Below are 19171 nucleotides of genomic sequence, written 5' to 3' on the forward strand. Positions count from 1 at the left end.
CTATATAGCACAGGGAACTCTGTTCAGTACTCTACAGTAACCTAAATGGGCAAAGAATTTGAAAAAGTATAGATATGTCTATCTGTACAACTGAATCATTTTGCTGTACATCTGAAATTAACACAACCTTAATCAACTACACTTCAATAAAAATAAACATATTAAAGAGAAAATGGTAAATGTGTGGAAAACAAAAAGCACTCATTTCTAATAAGCAATGCTTATTTTTGCTTTTAAACAAAATAATGTATATAATAATTTATCATGGAATTTGTAACAAATGTAGAAATAAAATATGACAACAACAAAAAATAAATTTAGGTTTACTTTAAAGCTCTCTCTGGCTCACATAGCCCCAGAAGTCAACACTCCTTGTTTCTAGAGAATTGACAAGATACAAATCTACCTAATTGTACTACAATTCAGTTCTTCACCTTAAGACTATTTCAGGAGACTTTGTGATCTGTCTGACTGAAAATTAAGCTATTCTACTACCTGGAATATCTTCACCAGAGAAGGGATAGGAAACCTGATAATTGCTCCATTGTGTCTGAAAAGAAATGAGTTAATATGTAGAATAAGTGCTGAAACAGAGTAAGCCTCCCTATGTATTACATTTTTGTTAATATTGCTACTATTATTTTGATGCAAATCAAGGAAATTGTCAGTATTTTAGGTGTCACACACCCACACAAAGGAAAACATTTATACATTAATAATAGTTAGTAATGATAGGCTCAAACTACTCCAAAGTTTACCATCTCAACACACCTACCCTGGGTTATAGCAACAAGAAGAATTATCACTATTTCCCTGTACTAGGAATCTGGTTCATCTATTCTTATTAAAGGAGGTATCACAGACTTTCTTCCTTCTGTAATAGCTCAGGCATCCTGCTGGGTAGAGATTTAAGTATCAACAAGCCTTGTAATGAGATACCAACAAGAAACCCAGAAAAATCGGGGGTATCACACATCTTGTTTGACACAGGCAACAACTTTCCTCCACTTCCGGCTCTCTGTTTTGTATAACAAGCCCAACTCTTGTACTTATAATACTTTAAATGTCCTCATAGTCATCACCAACCCTGAAAATCCCACACTGAACTCCCTCCCAGTCCAAATCCACAGAGGCTTCATCTGTATTCCAAGAGAACTTGTTTTCTTTTTCTTCCCTTCCCTCAACTCTTTTAATCCTCTAGTTCAAGCAATTAGCTTTACAAATATTAGCTGCAATCAAGGTCTAGCACATGTGGTAATTTTCCCCCTAATAAATCAATCAATTCTTTCTGTGGAGTGTTTTTTTCCCCCTTACCGTCATTAGAGAATGACAATGCTACTTCAGGATCACCAGCAACTTGATTTAGTCAAGGAACGTCAATCAAACTTGCCAGATTTTGCTTTAAAGATGAGAAAAATGGGATAGATTCACAAAGGCCTCTTGTCTTAGAACAGGAAGCTTGATAAACCCTTGCTGAAGCTCTCTTAGCGACGCCTTGGCATATAATGATCCATTTGGAAGAAAATCGGAATCACTATTACTAGTGACAAGTCAGACAAAACCTAGAAACGCTCACTAACTAATCTAAAAATTAATAATTGGAATAATCATTCATCTAGTGTTTCTTGGCAGTGTAATGTTCTATTATACCTAACAGGTTAGTACAGCAAAGAAAAAGAGAAATTATCTAGCAAATGGACAAATTTTAATGCTATAACTTGTGAAAAAAATGGTTTTTAATTTAGAAGGGAATTAAAGGATCATGTGGTCCAAGCTTATCACTGTGCTTGTCAGAGCTGATGTTAGGGTTGGAAGGGGGGCTCTTAGGGAATAAGGAGTGAAGGGGACCCAGTGACAAAGCTCCTGGATCCCCACCTCTCCCAGTATAAAATCTCAATTTTTATCTCTTATTATACCCAAGAGTTTAGTTGAGGAAATGATTTCTCTGGTTAAAAATAATTTGAGAATTGCCTATGTGTATAGCTGAGAACACTATGACTAACTGACTAAAACAAATGCCAGAAAAATTAAAGAATTTTTAACTTAGTGACGGACCTGGAGCCAAACTCTAGAGCCCATCTTTCTCCCCAGCTCTCTTTCCACAACCCACCAAATCTTGCTCCCTCTTACTCTCAGGGAGCAAATCAGGTGAGAACCCCTATGGCTCTGGATTGGAGCCTTTTCTTTTTTTAAGGGTAAAAACCAACGAACCCAGATTAGTACAAGAAGAGACAGAAATACTACATTGGAAGTAACAAAATCGCCTGCAATTGTACTCCTTTCTGGATACTGATTCCAATCACACTGAGGAATTATATCATCATCCAGACCCAGAAAGGGGTCATGGTGGGGAGGGTGACAAGGCTTAGTTTCCTTTCCTTATGTCACCAAGTGTATTGCTATTAAGATTGAGAGAAGTAAAGATTTCAGTAGGATACTTGGTGAAAACTTGCTGACATTAATGACTCAAATTCTCGGAGAGACTGCAAGGAAAATGGTGTCATCACTGTCATTCAAGACACTTAAGATGAAATTTCAAAAGAAGGCTGTCAGGCATAATGACTGCCAGGTTCTATTATATCATTCTCAGAGGGTGGATCACACACACTACTATGCAGCCTGTGGGTGGTTGGTATTGAAGTCTGAAAGGGAGCTGCACAGAGAGGAGGGCAGGTGGGCGTAGGACCTGAGGGGGCCCTTCACAATCAGGAGACATCACTGTGGATGTTCACATGGTGACTTGGGGTAAAGCTATGACCCATGACCTGGCCTTTCATCTCAGATATACCAGAACTTGGCCTCAGCAGGGCACTTTGACAAGATCATGCTCTTGGTGCTGAACAGAATTAAGGAAAGTCTGAGCTATCAATGGCAGTGCCAGTTTACTAATTTGCAATGGGAATCTTCCTCTCCAGTGACCAGATGGCCATGCCTGCTGCATTCCAGAGCTGAGACACCTGCAAAACCCAGTCAGTCATCAGAAGGTAGCTGTGTAGAATGGGGTCCAAGCCCTGATTCCCAGCCCTGACTACACAGTGCAATCACCTGGAGTGATTCAACATGAATGCGTGCTTAGTTCTCAGTCGTGTCCAACTCTGCTACTCTTTGACTGCCAGGCTCCTCTGCCCATGGGATTTCCCAGGCAAGAACACTGGAGTAGGTTGCCGTTTCCTGCTCCAGGGGATCTTCCCACCCCAGGGACTGAACCCGCATCTCTTACATCTCCTGCATTGGCAGGCAGGTTCTTTACCCGCTGAGCCATCAGGGAAGCCTGATTCAACATGAAGGCCCTACTCTAAAATCAAACAAATCTGAATCTCAGGTATTAGGACCCAGACATTAGCAGTTTTTAAAAAATCTCAAGTGATCCATTGAGAAGCTGGGGGTTAAGACAAAGAGATCATCCAGGACACTGTGAGGTTTTAGGTCTCATTGTTTCCACTCAAGGATCCATGAGTTGTATGTCATAGACCAGCAGATAATTTTTTAACACTGGGAACAGACATAGGTTTGCCAATTTTTTAACTTGTCAAGTTAAGACATTAAAGATTCAACTACTATTATTTCATTAAGGAAAGGAAATCTAAACAAAAATTAGGAAGGACACAAATTTAAAAATACAAGGTGAGTTCACTATGTTATATTTATTTTTCTCATGCTTCTGTAGATCAGAGAAAACCACTACAGACTGATGCAAACTTAAGCGCTGATATGATCTGACTGCTGTCCATGCACACAGTTAGGGCTTATCTTCATGGGCAGCTTTAGGTACATTTGACTGGTTTTGTTCATTGACCAAAATGCTACACTGGCTACCCCTCTCTTGCCATGTCCATTCTGAGGAGGTATTAACTATAACGATTAAGTTATGGGTAATTTCTGCTTTGAGGCTTGAAAATGTTCTATCTCCTCCAATTACAGAATATATTGATTTAATTAACTTAGCTCTGCTTACACACCTTAAAGCTTCTGGAATGGGTACGGCACATGTACCCCCACATAACTGCTTACTGGGGACAGTTACGTAGTACACCCTTGTTTTGCCAGTGGACAATGATGGCAATTGCTCTAAATCCAGTGGAGAATTAATTGGGGAGCCAAAGAGCCGGTGATAAGTTCTTATTCAGTTGTGTCACATTCCATGAAATAAGAAGAATTATGTTGTAAACCTAATTTTGAGCACCTCTTTGGAATCTTGTGTGTGCCCTGTCCTGTGACCATGGTTTATGTGCTACCTCCTTCCCTGCAAGGACACTGGCATTCTTGAATTGGTTCTATGCCTAGCTGTCAATCTTCAACAAGACAGCCTCTGGCAACTACTAAAAATGGGTAGCCATGCCAAGTAGTTCAAAGTTCCCCTCAAAGTTCTATTAACCTAGAGACTTATTATGTCTCTAGGTGTAGAATCTTCACTGATTAATTTCTTCTAAGCGACCATGCTTAAACGTGGATCGAGAGACTAGAAGCTAGCATAAACAGGTGTTTTTGACTAAGTGGGAAAATTCTATGATGTGTGTGTTCCCCAAGCACCTCAGATGTATAACAGATGATGGGATACTCTAGTCTGTTACTTCTAGCCCAACCCAACCCAATTGGAGAGCTGCTCATCTCTTCCAGGACAAAGGCTGGATTTGAATCCAGCTCCACAACTCTCTTGGGCAAGTTGTCTGCTGATTCTGAGCCTCAGTTTCCTTATCTATGAAGTGGGCATATCATTGTGATCTTCTTCCTTATCTCTCTATGTGGTAATCATGAGAATTAGGTAATTTAGGTAAGACACTTGGCAAAGTATCAGACATACTAAATTCTAACTAAAAGTTCACTTTGTAAGTTAAAGCCTAGCACACTAACGTGGCATAAATAGACATTCATTAAACACACACACACACACACACACATAAATGAGCACTGTATCTGTTTCAGAAAGAGGAATCTCACTGGAAATGCAGAGTTAAAAATTTGTCCCTGAATTCTGAACTTTAGTTTTCAGATCTTGACAATTTAACCAAACTCACTTTGTGACTTAATCTTGATCATCCCTTTGCCTCTTGTCTCCCTGACTGATTACCTCTGCTGGGACCTTTACTTTTCAGTGATGAATTCTCAGCGCCTTCCATCTGACCACAATCTATTCTTTCCACAACAATGCCTCTGTCTTCTTTCAGATTCTGATATTTCTCAGATCCAGAAATACACTCCCTTGTCATTATCCCAAAGCAGTTAACTTTTTAAAAGAAAACATTTAGAAATCTAGATATTTGCATCTGCATCTCCATATTTCTGTGTGCCAGGAAAAAATAATGAATCAAATTCTTCATCAACACACTGGTTCTAAATCATTGATTCGGGAGAAAAGGAGTTAGGAGTCCCAGTGGTCAGTCTATGGTGCTTTAGATCCATGCAGAAACCAATTCAGTCCAATACTTTATCCTGCTATAATGAACATTTTTTCAAAATCAATTAATTGCCAGTATATTTGCTTGTGTACATATATATATTTATATGTATATATACATACCTATGTATAAGAATATATACATATATTCTTCCTACCGCTAATGCAACTCCTCTTCTCCTCCTACCTAAAACAAAAACAAAAATAAAAACACATCAATAAATGAACTTCTCAAGTAGCTGATCATTTACCAAGGGAGCCAAGCCTGTTTCTGAAAGTTTCAACTCACCCAATCAGACAATAAGCAAAGGAAAGGGGAGGCATTTATCAGGTTACACAGAGGACTCCATCTGTTATCTTAGACCTCTGTTACCAGGGGATAGAAGAGCAGATACTTGCAGGCACTTTGAAAGAGGTTTAATCTCTAGGTTCTTAGTCTTAAAATTTCAAATTAGAAGCAGAGAAAAGGAAGAAAAAAAAAAAACAAGCAAGCATGATGAAGCCGCCTCCACTCTGGGATTCTGACATTTAACCTGGCGAGAGAAGCCATCAGTGGTGAAGTTGCTGTTTCAGTCGGGATTTGTCTGTTCAAGCTTCTATAATAAATACAGTCAAAGGGGCAGTCATTTCTCCTTGGTCACAAAGATCTGAGTTCTGAACCTCACCCTTATAAGAGCCATTTCTCATCATGCCAAGCCAACAGAAGAAAATCATTTTTTGCATGGCTGGGATGTTAAGCTTTGTGTGTGCCCTCGGAGTTGTGACAGCCCTGGGAACACCTTTGTGGATCAAAGCCACCTTTCTCTGCAAAACTGGGGCTCTGCTCGTCAACGCCTCAGGGCAGGAGCTGGACAAGTTCATGGGCGAGATGCAGTACGGGCTTTTCCATGGAGAGGGCATGAGACAGTGTGGCCTGGGAAAGAGGCCCTTCCGGTTCTCGTGTAAGTAACTATTCCATTTGAATTATTTAATAGTGTAGGCAGGCTCTTCCAAGTGTTGCAAGAAATTATTTTTAAGAACCTTGCCCTGTCTATTGCAGGGCTTGTTGAAGAGGTATGAACAATCTGAAATACATAGATGTCTTCTGAGCAGCTTCTTTCTGGTTTTTATTATTTCATTCTTTCTAGTTTTCTTATGACAACTTACAGTTAATGAGTTACCAGGGAATTGAACTTATGGTAAAGATAAACATTCTTCAATATTAATATTTATGTAAGAAATTATGGGCTGTTTTTTTTTAAAAGAGGGGAGCTTGGAGAAATAGGAAATTTGTAAGAGAAGATCTTTGTTTTGTTCTTTAAAAAAGAACCAGTATCATCTATATGTGTGGCTGAGTCCCTTCGCTGTTCAGCTGAAACTATCACAACGTTGTTAATTGGCTATTTCCCAATACAAAATAAAAAGTTTAAAAGAGAAAAAAAAAGAACCAGTGTCATGAGCTCCTTAACCAACTCTAGCTGTTTTTACTCCTTGCACATAAGTTTGTTTCCTGTCTATACCCCCATTTTCCCTGCTAGGAACTTTACTGTTGATAAATATTTTTTCTTTTTTCCTTATCTAACTTGGATCACCTGACTATAGAAATTTAAAATAATGTGCCATGCTACCTGAGAAAGAATTAGATACCTATTTAGGAAAATTTGCTACTGACTGACCTTTGAATTACGTGGAGGATAAGAGACAGATTTTCCTATTGCGATATTTGTGAAATGGAAGCGTTACCCATACTATTTACCACCTGTGTGTCTTAAGAAGAGAATTTTTAAAAAATTACCATGTGAATAGGCAACTCATTAAATGAAAATTAATAAGAAGTCATTTGTTATATCTCTCCCAGCACACATTCAGAAATTATTATTATTTCAAATGGGCTGGTTTGGAACAATCTTATGAAGACACAGCCAGTAAATTACTGCATAAATCAGTCTTCAGGAAAGGAGGTTACCAACTGAGGCATTTAAAATGACTTATTATTTTGCCTGGGTATTTTTTTTTTTTCTAGCATAGGTGGAAAGCTAAATTAATTGAATTTATTATTAACATATGCAGTGTCTAATTAAATTTCAGTGCTGGCCTATTTATATTTCCACAACATTCCTTACCACTTCTTAGCACCATTGGACACCAACTTTCAACTCACATAGGCTATTAAGTGACAGAAATTTGCACAGGGCTCCAGAAAATCCCCAAGAATTAGTCTCCGGCTTTTTAAGAAATCATCCTTGACTAGACTGGATGAAGCGGATCCCCACCTTTTTATTGAATGGCTTTATTCCCTTAAGGTAAGGGGGCTGTTAGAGTTGCTTAGCTTCCCAAGGGGTGAGGGGTAAGAACAAAGCAGAATGTCACACAAATTGCAACTGTATTAAAAGACAAAAAAGGAAAAAAAGATGAGTGAAATGATTTAACCGTGAGTCATTGGCAAGCTAAAGTGTGAGTAAAGCTTCTCATAAATGAATTTAGACAAAAGCAGAAAGCCTACAGGGGTTTTCAGGAGTCTCTGCATTTTCCACAGTGAAATGAAGATAAACTTTATTCATAGCACAGGATATGTTCCAAAACAATAATATATTTTCTAAATACGTACTTGACAGTAAGCACTCTGCGTATTTTGTCTCATTTAATCCTCCCAGGGCCACATTCCTCTGCAGTTCAGTGAAGCAATTTTTCATGGCTGTGTCCTATGCCAGCTCTATCTGTAATGAAGTTGTTCTAATTGTGGGTCCCTTTGCCTTCTGTGAAGTTTCAGAGCTGGTGGGGTTTAAACAATACCCCTGCCTACCTCACACCAGTGCATTAGTCCCTGTGATTCTCTGAATGTTTCCCCCAGCCTAATGAAGAAAATTTTGCATTGGACAAATTTAGTTGGAGATTTATTCTGAATAAATTGGACATTGTCAGTGTCCATGTTCTAACTGAGTTTTTGCTTGGTTCTGCTATACGTTTATGTGTATTATTTTTATGTGCAACATATGTGTCACTTTTAAAACCCAGACATACAGTATAACATGGGGATGAAGAATGAACCAGAAAAATAGTTAGGCAATGTTGTCATGTTTACTCCTATTAAATATTCCCCATTGACCACTCTGTCTCTTTTAATTATAACAAAAATCTCCCCTGTGAGCCTGCACAATTATGCTGGGAAAACTTCTGCCTCGTTTGCTCTGGCTGATTCTCATCCATTTATGGGTCAGCGGTTCATCTTCTCGAGATCACTAGCGTTCATACGTAGCACACAATTTCATTCATTATAATGAAGGACTGTTTTCCTTTCAAGGCAGCACAACTGGTCGGCTTAATTTTTCCTGATATGTCACCTGTAAAATTTTAATGATGGTGGTTTAACTTTAAATGTAGCCATCAAGACAAAAAGTATGTTTTGAGCTCAGGGTGTGTGGGTGGGTTTCTGTTTTGGTTTGAAACACTGCAGAGCATTATCAAAATATGATCTTCAAGAATCATATGGCATTAATCATTCCTAGATGTGCTGATCTCTTCATTGCCAAGATAGTTCAATGAGCTGGGGAAAACATATGGGATATATATTTTTTTTTAATCAGAAAAACAAAATTCAACCGATCACAGCATTTTGTAGCTTGCAACTTGAGTCATACTTTTTAAAGCATCTTAATTTGGACCTTATGATTGAAAATTTGTAAAAAGCTTAACAGCGGTTTAGCTTACTTCATATTTTAGAGAAGCAGAGCTTCTTGACCAGTTGAGGCACATGACCGAGATTGCAGAGGGAGCATTGAAACTACTGTGAGCAAGAAGGTGGCTTCTCAAACATATTTTGGGGTAGAATAGTTGGGATTCTGGATTTCTGTGACCATCACTGAGAGTTGGCCCTCTATCCCCGTGGTCTCCTGCTGATCCCAGCTGTTCCAGGTGATCTACTGGTCACCATTCTATACGTTCTGTATCTTTCCCATCACTCTGCCTACACAGGGTGGGGCTGCAAATGTCTTTGGCGGTCCTCCTTCTGGTAACACTGCCTGTTTCAACCCTCTTCCTTTACTGCCATGCAGAAGCAGGCACAGTGGGGGTAGGAGGGACACCTACCTAGTGTCCCTAGTCAGGAAAGACTGTCTGGTGCAAGGGAGGTGGGTAGGGTACACTTGTACTGTTTCACTCAGCCTGCAGGGCCCCCTGGCATTGTAGCTTAGGTGCCCTATTGTGTAGCCTCACTCACCCATTAGAACAGTTCAGCCAATAGAGAGGTTGTTTTCCTCCCACTGAGGAAAAAAAGTGATTAGAAGATAGTAATGTTCTATCTTCACTAATGCTAAGGGGAAAGCCAACTTCTAACGGCCAAATAACTATTTCCTCCTCTCTCCTTCCCAGACCTTGATGCTCACTCTGTTATTTTTCATTACCTGTATTAAAAGTTCTTGAGAAGTGTATTTCTCTGCAAGGAGATCCTGAGCCCTAAGAAGGCAGGGGCTATTATGCATCCTGGTGCTCCCTCATACTAGGACTAGTACAATGCATGTCACAAAGGGGTGCTTAATCAGCGTTTGGTAAACTGACACTATCAAGAATAAGCAATGTGGGATGGGGGCAGCACTCTGCCACTCGCTGGAGATTAGACTTTAAGCAAATTATGTCACTTCATGGGTTTTCAGCTCTTGCATCTATCAAATGGGAGGTGAAACTAGGTGAGTTCTAACATTTCTTTCAGTTCAAACACTCTATGATCTGTATAACAAGAGGCTGGCTGTTCTAGACAAGGTCCCTCCAGCTTTAAATTTGCATGACCCTTCTAGTTTCAAATGCTCACAGCTTCCACTGACAGATGTTAGCCACCATCATTAGAAGTGGCAAGTTTTGTGTGCCTTTGCTCTCTCATGCTTAAAGCACCTCATTTTTGAAGTATTCTGAAATACCTACCATTTATTAGGACCCAGACGAATTTCATTATCAAAGTCAGTGCTTCTTTTTTTTCCCTGTCATATCCTTTCACTTTTTGTGTAGAAAATTACAGGTTAAAGAAGGAGAAAGTGAAAAATGGGATGTTTTAGAATCCTAGAGAGAGGGGTTAGTCAGTTCCAAAGAGTGGGAGCAGCCATAAACCCTCAAGGAATTAAGAGAGAATTATTGAGAAAGCGAAAAAGGGAGATCTAAAGGCAAGGAGAGGCTGTCCAACCTCCTTCTATTTTTCCCTCTTCATTTTCCCTAGAAACTCCTCTTCCATCCTCACTGCAAAACTCCTTTTTCCTGAATCTGATTTTATTAACTGGTAATGTCAAGAAATGAAGAATGACTAGTATATTTAACACTCCAAGGGTGTTCTTTACCCAAAGGCAGAACTTAAGCAGAAATCATCCTCAAATTAGCGAGAAATACAGAAAAGGTGATTTTGAGAAAAGGAACTTCCGGTTCTCCTTGGCTACTCCAGGACAAGAGCATTTATCTCTGCTTCCTTCCTAACAACTACATCTAATATCCTTTTGGAAAAAATAATCCACAAAATCAGCCTTGTTTGACAATTATAGTCTTGCTTATCTGTATAAACAGGCTTCCCTGTTGGCTCAGTGGTAAAGAATCCACTGCCAATGCAGAAAACACAGGCTTAATCCCTGGGTCAGGAAGATCTTCTGGAGGAAGAAATGGTAACCCAGTCCAGTATTCTTGCCTGGAGAATCCCATTGACAGAAGAGCCTGGTGGGCTATAGTCCAGGGAGTCACAAAATAGACCTGACTTAGTGACTGAACAACAGCAACAAAATATGCACACACACACACACACACCCCTGCCTTCCCTTTAAATTACCCTCCATCCTGACAGCGAGTAATGTCATTGACTGTGCTTTCCTGAGAGAGGAAGTAGAGGTGGATGGGGCTGCTTCTGAAACTCTGTGTGGCAGGTTCTCAGTGGAACTTAACCCTGGTGTGTGAACTTTATCTGTTGGAGGATGTCTCCCAAATTGTTCTTATAATATGCTGCTCTGCTTTCTCGTTTATTTTTTTCATCCTTAGAAGAAAGCTTGTTTAAAAAACTGGAGTATAATTGCTTTAGAACGTTGTGCTTGTTTATGCTGGACAACAAATTGAATCAGCTATAATTATATATATACCCCCTCCCTCTAGAGTCTCCCTCCCACCCCGGCCCCCATCCTGCTTTCTCTTCTAATCTCTGAGGGTGATTCATCTTCCCCAAGGACTTTCAGGCAATCCAGAAGAAAAAAACACTAGTTTCAGCTGCCCATTTACTGGGTGTCTCATGGGTGCCAGGCATTTTGCATATATGATCTCCAACCTTTAGATGGAGGCATTATGATCCTGCTTCTCTTGAACAGATAGAAGTGGAAGAAGTGGAAACTCAAGAGAGGTCACAAAAATTTCCCAAAGTCACAGTAAGTAGCAGACCTAGGGCTGAAATTCTTGATCTACTCATTCCTTTACCAACTTCTGTCTCCATACATTATGCAAAGAGATGAGGAAAATGTACATTACGCAAAGAGATGAGGAAAATGTACAAGCAGGACTTAGTTTCACCCTCTATTTAAAATACTATGTTGGGCTGCTGAGGACCTGGAGGAAATGGAAATACTGTGTACTGTTGGTGGGAATGTAAATTGGTAAAACTGTTTTCCACTATGGAAAACGGTATGGAGGTTCCTCAAAAACTTAAAAATAGAATGACCACACAACCTGGCAATTCCACACCTAGATATTTATTCAAAGAAAGCAAAAACACTAATTCAAAAAGATATATGTAAGCCTATGTTCTTAGCGGCATCATTTAGGATAGCCAAGATATAGAAACTGTGTCCATCAACAGATGAATACATTAAAAAAAAGATACGTATTACATATACAATGGGATATTAGTCATAAAAAAGAATGAAATCTTGCCACTTGTGACAATGTGGATTGACCTGGAGGGTGTTATACTTAGCAAAATAAGTCACACAGAGAAAGACAAATACCATATGTTTTCAATTATATGTGGGATCTGAAATTAACAGTGAACAAATAAAACCGAAAAAGGCTCACAGATACAGAGAACAAACTAGTGGTTATCAGAGGGGAGATGGGTGGTGGAGGCAACGTAGGTGAAGAGGACTAAGAGTTACCCACTACCAGTAAGAAACAACATAGGAAATGTAGTCAATATTTTATAATAACTTTGCATGAAGTACAACCTATAAAAAGATAAAACAACTATGCTATACATTTAAAACTAATATAATATTGTAAGTCGACTTTACTTCAGTTTATTTTAAAAGAAAAAAAACTCATAGATTAAAAACCACTGTGTTAGTACTTCACAAGACCTAGTTCTCATATAACCAAGTGATGGTAGTTGGCCTTAAGATTTGAATTCGTTCACTGCCTCTTTATTTCACATTTCACTGGCCCTGATATTTCAGCCCCAATTTTGACCTTTAGAAAATAAAATAGTTAAGCCAAGCCTGTTTAAGGATCTAGCTTGAGCAGGTCACATGCTTGTGGCTAATCTTTGGGTTATATAATTATGCTACCTTGATGTTGATAGTTAACGCTGAAGGCAGAGATACCTGATTTCAGCTGTGGTTAATTCATTTAAAAATCTCTGCCAGGGAAAACCTTTATGGTACGATCTTCAAAGTTAGTTACTTGTGTGAGTACATATTCTCAGTCGTGTCCGACTCTTTGTGACTCCATGGATTACAGCTCGCCAGGCTCCTCTATCCATGGAATTTTCCAGGCAAAAATACTGGAATGGGTTCACATTTCCTTCTCCAAGAAATCTTCCCGACCCAGGGGTCAAACCCATGCCACCTGGGAAGCCCCACTTAGTTACTTGCACTACGATAATTATTTCACCACGGCAATGATGAATATGGCAGACTCCTTCCCGAGGTGACAAGAACAGGTTTCAAAACAGAAGCAGGAATAAAAAAAAAATGCAGGCACATTTGATTCACTACAAAAACTGATATGAGGAGTCAATGGAATAGAATTAGAGTATAAATCAAGATCTCTTTTCTCAAAAGATGAAAAATAAAAGCTCATTTTAATCTCTGAACTGTATTAGGGGTTTCATAAAGCTAAAAGCAGGTAGATTTGAAAAAAAACTCATTTAAATGAAACAACATCAGATTTGCCTTTCATCCAGTCATGTAGCTAAACAGCCAGAGTGGCTGTGGTGTGATACCCTTTTATTACAGGTCTGATAGCACTGACTAATAGCTAACGGTACCTGGCAGACTAATTTATGCAGGATTCGTATTTCGCTCCCTCTCAGCATGTTATAACTGTGGCAAAGCCATTCTTGGGAGTTATTACCCCAACATAATCATACCCTGTGGATTCGGAGCAGTTAAATGGGTTCTGTTATCGGAGACACATATGCACCAAAGCATCTGCCGTCCCTCAGCTGCTGTGGGTGATTAAGACTCACTGATGGGGCTGCTTCCCATAGGCTGGAGTCAGATAGGTAGAGTTCAGCTGAGAGAATCAGGTGAAGTACCGAGAAAACTGCATTTTAAGTGGTTCTATCATATCATCGAGTCTCTTCCTTTTAAGTCCTGGGGTCATGGGTTTTGTTCTCCTTGGCCATGGAGCCATCAGAAGCCTGGCTCAATACCTGGGTGTGAGATTTGGAGTGATATTAAAGGAGATGAATGCATTGAGTTTATGTCAGGGAATGTCTTTTACTGGATTTTCATAAAGACAGGCTGCAGACGGGCTGAGGGGAAAAGTCAGATAAAGAGCATTTCTGTAAGAAGAAAGAAATCTTCCCCCTTAGTCCCTTTCAAGAAAATGAATAGCTGAGCACCAAGGGGCCAAATACAACTTCTTTTTGAAACATCCCTTTCATGTGAAGGACAAGTCGAGAAGAAAAACAGGACCTCTGAAGCTACCACCACGGCTTTAATCTAGGAAGAAGAGGTGGCACCATTGCTAACATCATTGTCAGAGGCTGGCTTCGTTTTGAGAGCTTCACAGATGGTGTCACCTGCAATTTACATCTGGCCAGATGAAGACAGATAGGGTCGATGAGACCAAAACCATTAGATCAGTGGTCTGTAACCCTGCTGTGCTTTAGAATCACCCAGGGAGTCCTGAAAACTACCGATGCCAAAGCCCCATCCCTGAGCAGCTGGATCAGGATTTCTGGAGGCGAGGCCTGAGCACTGGATGGCTTAGAAGCTCCCGAAGTGAGTCTAATGTATAGCCAAGGTTGAGAAGTACTGTGGCAGATGACAGCCGAGACTGGCAGAATCAGGTGAGGCCGAAGAGTCAGGAGCCCTTGTATTAGGGCTGGACGAGGTCACCAGAAGGAGGGCAGGGGAGAAGTCATGTTTAGTATTGTTCCCAAACAGTTGGGAGGTTTTCTGGTCAAGTTCAAGCTGGAATGCTTGCCTTCCATTCCTTTAGCGGGCGTATTTCTAGGAAGGGTCTCACACTTCATCCACACCCACCTGGGCTCGGAGAGAACAACAGATCTGAATGGTGGGTTTATAGTAAGAAACTGAGCAAGCTTGGCTCCCAGCCTCAGTGGCTTCAAAGGCATTCCGTCTTTCCAAATCGGCCCACCAGTTACAGGAGTCTGCTCTTCTCCTGGCCAGAGTCAGGGTGCCAGGTCTGCCTGGGGGAAGGAGGACTTTCGCTGACGGGCTGAGGGTGTTGGGAGTGTGAGGCCAACCAATCAACGGAACTGGGTGGACAATCTAAACCACCTTCTCCGGCACTTTATCAAAATAAAGCTAGTATCTTGGCCTCCATCTCCCTGGCTCCTGAAGACTATCAGGGCCCCTCTTTAGAGGTGTGCCATCAGAAAATGTGCAAGGAATAGCACAAAGGAAATAGAAGTGAGAATAGGGGCAGCAGATCAGTTACTGAGGGGAGTGTGTGACAAGGAGCAAATAAGTGATCAAATCTGAAGTTCTTGGATTATGTACAGCAATCGTCACCCGTCAGGTCAGGGGAAAAAACAAAGCAAAACAAAACAAAAAACCCTGAGCTGCAAGACAGATCATCTGAGTGCCATGTAATCTCAGGGCTTCTCTGGGAGGATGTTAAGTCCTAATGTACAGATATGGCTCCACCGATGGGCTGGGTAACTCCCACCAGTCCCAGAGATCAATCCTGAGACTTGAAAACGCCGGTGCTCTCACACTGCACTGGGCTCTTGAATTTCCCACTCTTTTTCCAAAAAATATTTATTTATTGGCTGCACTGGATCTCCGTTGTGGCATATGGGATCTTCGATCTTTGCTGTGGCATTCAGGATCTTTTTTTTTTTTTTTTAAGTTTCTACATGTGGGATTTATTTTCTTGACCAGGGATCAAACCCAGGCCCCCTGCATTGGGAGAGCAGAGTCTTAGCTGCTGGACCATGAGGGAAATCCCTTAAGTATCTCACTCTTGGTGAAAATACAACTCTTCTGCCATTTTCATTGTGTTAAAAAAAATGCTTAAGTGATTATGTAAAATTTATAGAACTTCCATATAAATGATCTCATTGTGTTGTTCAAAAGTTCTGCAACTTATTTCTATTACCATCCACATTTACAGACAAGGAGCTGAAGCATCATAAGCAGTCAATGGCAAAACCAGACTTAATCTCAAACTTGGGCCTCCCTAGTGCCTCAGACGGTAAAGAACCTGCCTGAAATGCAGGAAACCCAGGTTCAGTCCCTGGGTTGGGAAGATCCCCTGCAGGAAGGCATGGCAACCCACTCCAATATTCTTGCCTGGAGAATTTCATGGACAGAGAAAGGAGCCAGGAGGGCTACAGTCCATGGGGTCGCAAAGAGTCAGACACGACTGAGCAACTAACACTTTCACTTTTCCGATTCCAAAAGCTACTCTTTTCCCAGCCTGTCATCTTTTGATTAATGTCTAACTATTTTTCTCTCTTCCTACCAGTTCCCTCCTCTTCTTCCTTTGGTCATTGTGATATTCTAACCACCTCATACTCTTGATTAGTGCCTAAACATAGGCTTAGACCAGATCTACTGAGTCCTGTTTTAAGAATTTCAGGGTGAAAGATGTAATCAGTAAGAGATAAACAGAGAACAAGGTTTTGGGATAAAATACAGCAGAAGAACCCAGGAGAAAGAAATGAAATAAATGTTAAGGCAACTGAAATGAAAGCCATACATTTAGAGAGATCAAATAAAGCATGGATTAATGGTAAGTAATAAAAGAACATACTTAGCAGTTAGTAAAAACAAACAGCATTTTTTAAAAAAATCTTATTACTTTCCAATGATCTATTGAAAACAATGTGACTTCATATGTAAAATACAAATTCTTTGTAAGTTAGAGTAAGCGTTCTCTCACCACCCCCTGAAAAGATCATCGGTGCTTATGTGCTCCAGTGCTCTTCTAGACTCTGAGGACACAAGGGGAATGAGAGAGTACTTGTTCCTAAACACCCAAGAATCTAGCAGAAGTGTTTTTAAATAACTGACCACTTGTAAGAGCTGTATGTTCAGTTTTCTCAGTCAAGATGGGCGAGGCTATGTTTTAATAATAAAGTCCAAATATTATAGGTTTAAATCAACAAAAGACTTAGAATTCCATGATGGCCTAGGATTCTGGGTCTTCACTGCTGTGGACCAGGTTCAATTTCTGGTTGGGGAACTGAGATCTTCCAAGACATGCAGAGCAGCCAAAAAAATAAAATAAAATAACAAAGATTGATTTGTTGCTCACAGTACATATTTATCAGAGATTAGCTGTAGTTCCATTCCAGGATTTGGTCACCATCTGTAATTTTACCAGTTATTGTAACAAAGAGCTCTCACCCAGGCAACTAAGTTCTCTGACCTGGAACTGACACACACCAAGGATGTTACATGACGGGGCCCTCAAAGGAGCCAAAACATGAAATCCCCATGGGCCCAGAATGGGGAAGAACCAGAACTATGGATGATATAATAGTGCCCATTATCATTATCATCAACATTATCATTTTTGTTTACAAAGTTCCAAGAAACAGAACTACTGTCTGTCAGGGCGAGGCACAGAGAGATCAGAGGAAAGTAAGGATTAGAGTTAGATATCACTAGACGGCAATGAACAAACCATTCTGAGCAAAGGAACAGCATGAACCAAGGTAAGAAGAGCCTACTGTGGCCAGAGCGCAGAGGATGCATGAGAGACAAAAGGAGGAGGAAGGTAAGGCTGGAGCAGAAGAGAATAGAATGTGAGGGACTTCACTGGTTAACTTTATCTGGTAGGCATTGGGATACCATTTAAGGATGTTCAGTAGGTTAGTGTCAGGACAGAAGACAGATTAGAAGACCGAGGAGAGAGGCAGGGAGTATAGTCAGAAGGTTCCTCCAAGATTTGGAGGTCCAAACCAAAGCATTGTCAGAAGGCTGGAAGGGGGTGCTGCTGCTGCTGCTAAGTCACTTCAGTCGTGTCCAACTCTGTGCAACCCCAGAGATGGCAGCCCACCAGGCTCCGCCGCCCCTGGGATTCTCCAGGCAAGAACACTGGAGTGGGTTGCCATTTCCTTCTACAATGCATGAAAGTGAAAAGTGAAAGTGAAGTTGGTCAGTCATGTCCGACTCTTCAAGACCCCATGGACGGCAGCCCACCAGTCTTCTCCATCCATGGGATTTTCCAGGCAAGAGTACTGGAGTGGAGTGCCATTGCCTTCTCCAGAAGGGGGGGCAAATATTCCCATAATAATCAGAAGCAAATATCAACAGAACTTGGTGATAGAGGATGAACCCCAGGCTTCCACTGGCTAGATGGTTGGGATCAATTGCCAAGATAAATACAGAAGGGACAGTTTAGAGTGGTGGTGGAATGACTTTTGATCATGTTTAATGAGTTCACATATGGGTTAGCAACAAGAGACGGCCATCAGTTATACAGATATGGAGGTCATGAGCAAGGCTGGGACAAAGGCAGAGAGGTGGGACCCAGCAGATTGGAGGTGGTAGTTGGAGCTACAACCGAAGAGGAGGCTTCTTGAGGGGAGAATCAAATGAGGAGGCCAAAGAAGATGTGTTCTAGAAAGCACTAATATTTCCAGGTAGAAGAGGAGGGATATGCAAAGGGGAGGAGAGGAGATGGTCAGTGAACTGGGCAGGGACTGGCTGAGGGGGAACCATGGGATGAGCAATGTTCAACCAGGGAGCAATGGAGGTGTCACATGAGAGACGATGGAAATGGTCCTCTGAATCTTATACCAGAAGGTCACGGGGGACCTTTGCTAAAGCAGTCTTGATGGAGTGGTCCTCCTGTAGGAAGGGGGAGGTAAGGGCCTTGTGGGAGCTGAGGAGGGAAGGAGAGGGAAGGACCCAGAGAAGACAGGACAGGGAATGGCGAGAAGAGTCCTAAGGCCAGGCAACGGTGTGTGTGCATGTGTGTGTCCACATACATACATATAGTGGGAGGATATTGAGTATAAGTCTACGCTGAGGGGATACAGCAGTAGGAGGAAAAGGCTGTAGACAGATGGGACAGGTAGATGGTTAATGGATTCAGAAAGGACAGTGTGGGAAAGGGTCTGAGAGCACTAGGAGTAGACCTAGACGTGGGAAATCTTCTGATGGCCCCTGTTTTCTCTCTGAAATGGAAGAGTTTGGTTCACTAGATATCTTTGAGCCTTTTGTAAGCCAGATAAGACTAAGGGAGACAGATCTGGAGCGTGGCGGGTGCTTAAGAGCTGGGAAATCTGGAATATCCAAAGAGGGACAGAAGGGGGAAAGGCTGGGAAAGGCTTTGCAGAAAGACCACAGAGGCTCAAGGAGAGTGGGGGTCCAGAGACAAGACATACAGCTTGAGGAACAGAGCCTCGCCCCGAATGACGGCAGG

General features: G+C 41.1%; 1 protein-coding gene across 1 annotated transcript in view; it reads left to right on the forward strand.

Annotated features, from left to right (window-relative positions):
• The first annotated feature begins 5682 nt into the window (after positions 1-5682).
• Positions 5683-19171, forward strand: part of CLRN1 (clarin 1) — a 47719-nt gene continuing 34230 nt past the window's right edge. The window contains exon 1 of the mRNA XM_069562738.1: positions 5683-6336. Within this exon, the coding sequence (XP_069418839.1) occupies positions 6084-6336 (253 nt within the window). The 5' untranslated portion in view covers positions 5683-6083. The remainder of the gene's footprint in view (positions 6337-19171) is intronic.

The sequence above is a fragment of the Ovis canadensis genome, chromosome 1 (genome assembly GCF_042477335.2).
Source record: "Ovis canadensis isolate MfBH-ARS-UI-01 breed Bighorn chromosome 1, ARS-UI_OviCan_v2, whole genome shotgun sequence".
In the NCBI taxonomy this organism is placed as follows: domain Eukaryota; kingdom Metazoa; phylum Chordata; class Mammalia; order Artiodactyla; family Bovidae; genus Ovis; species Ovis canadensis.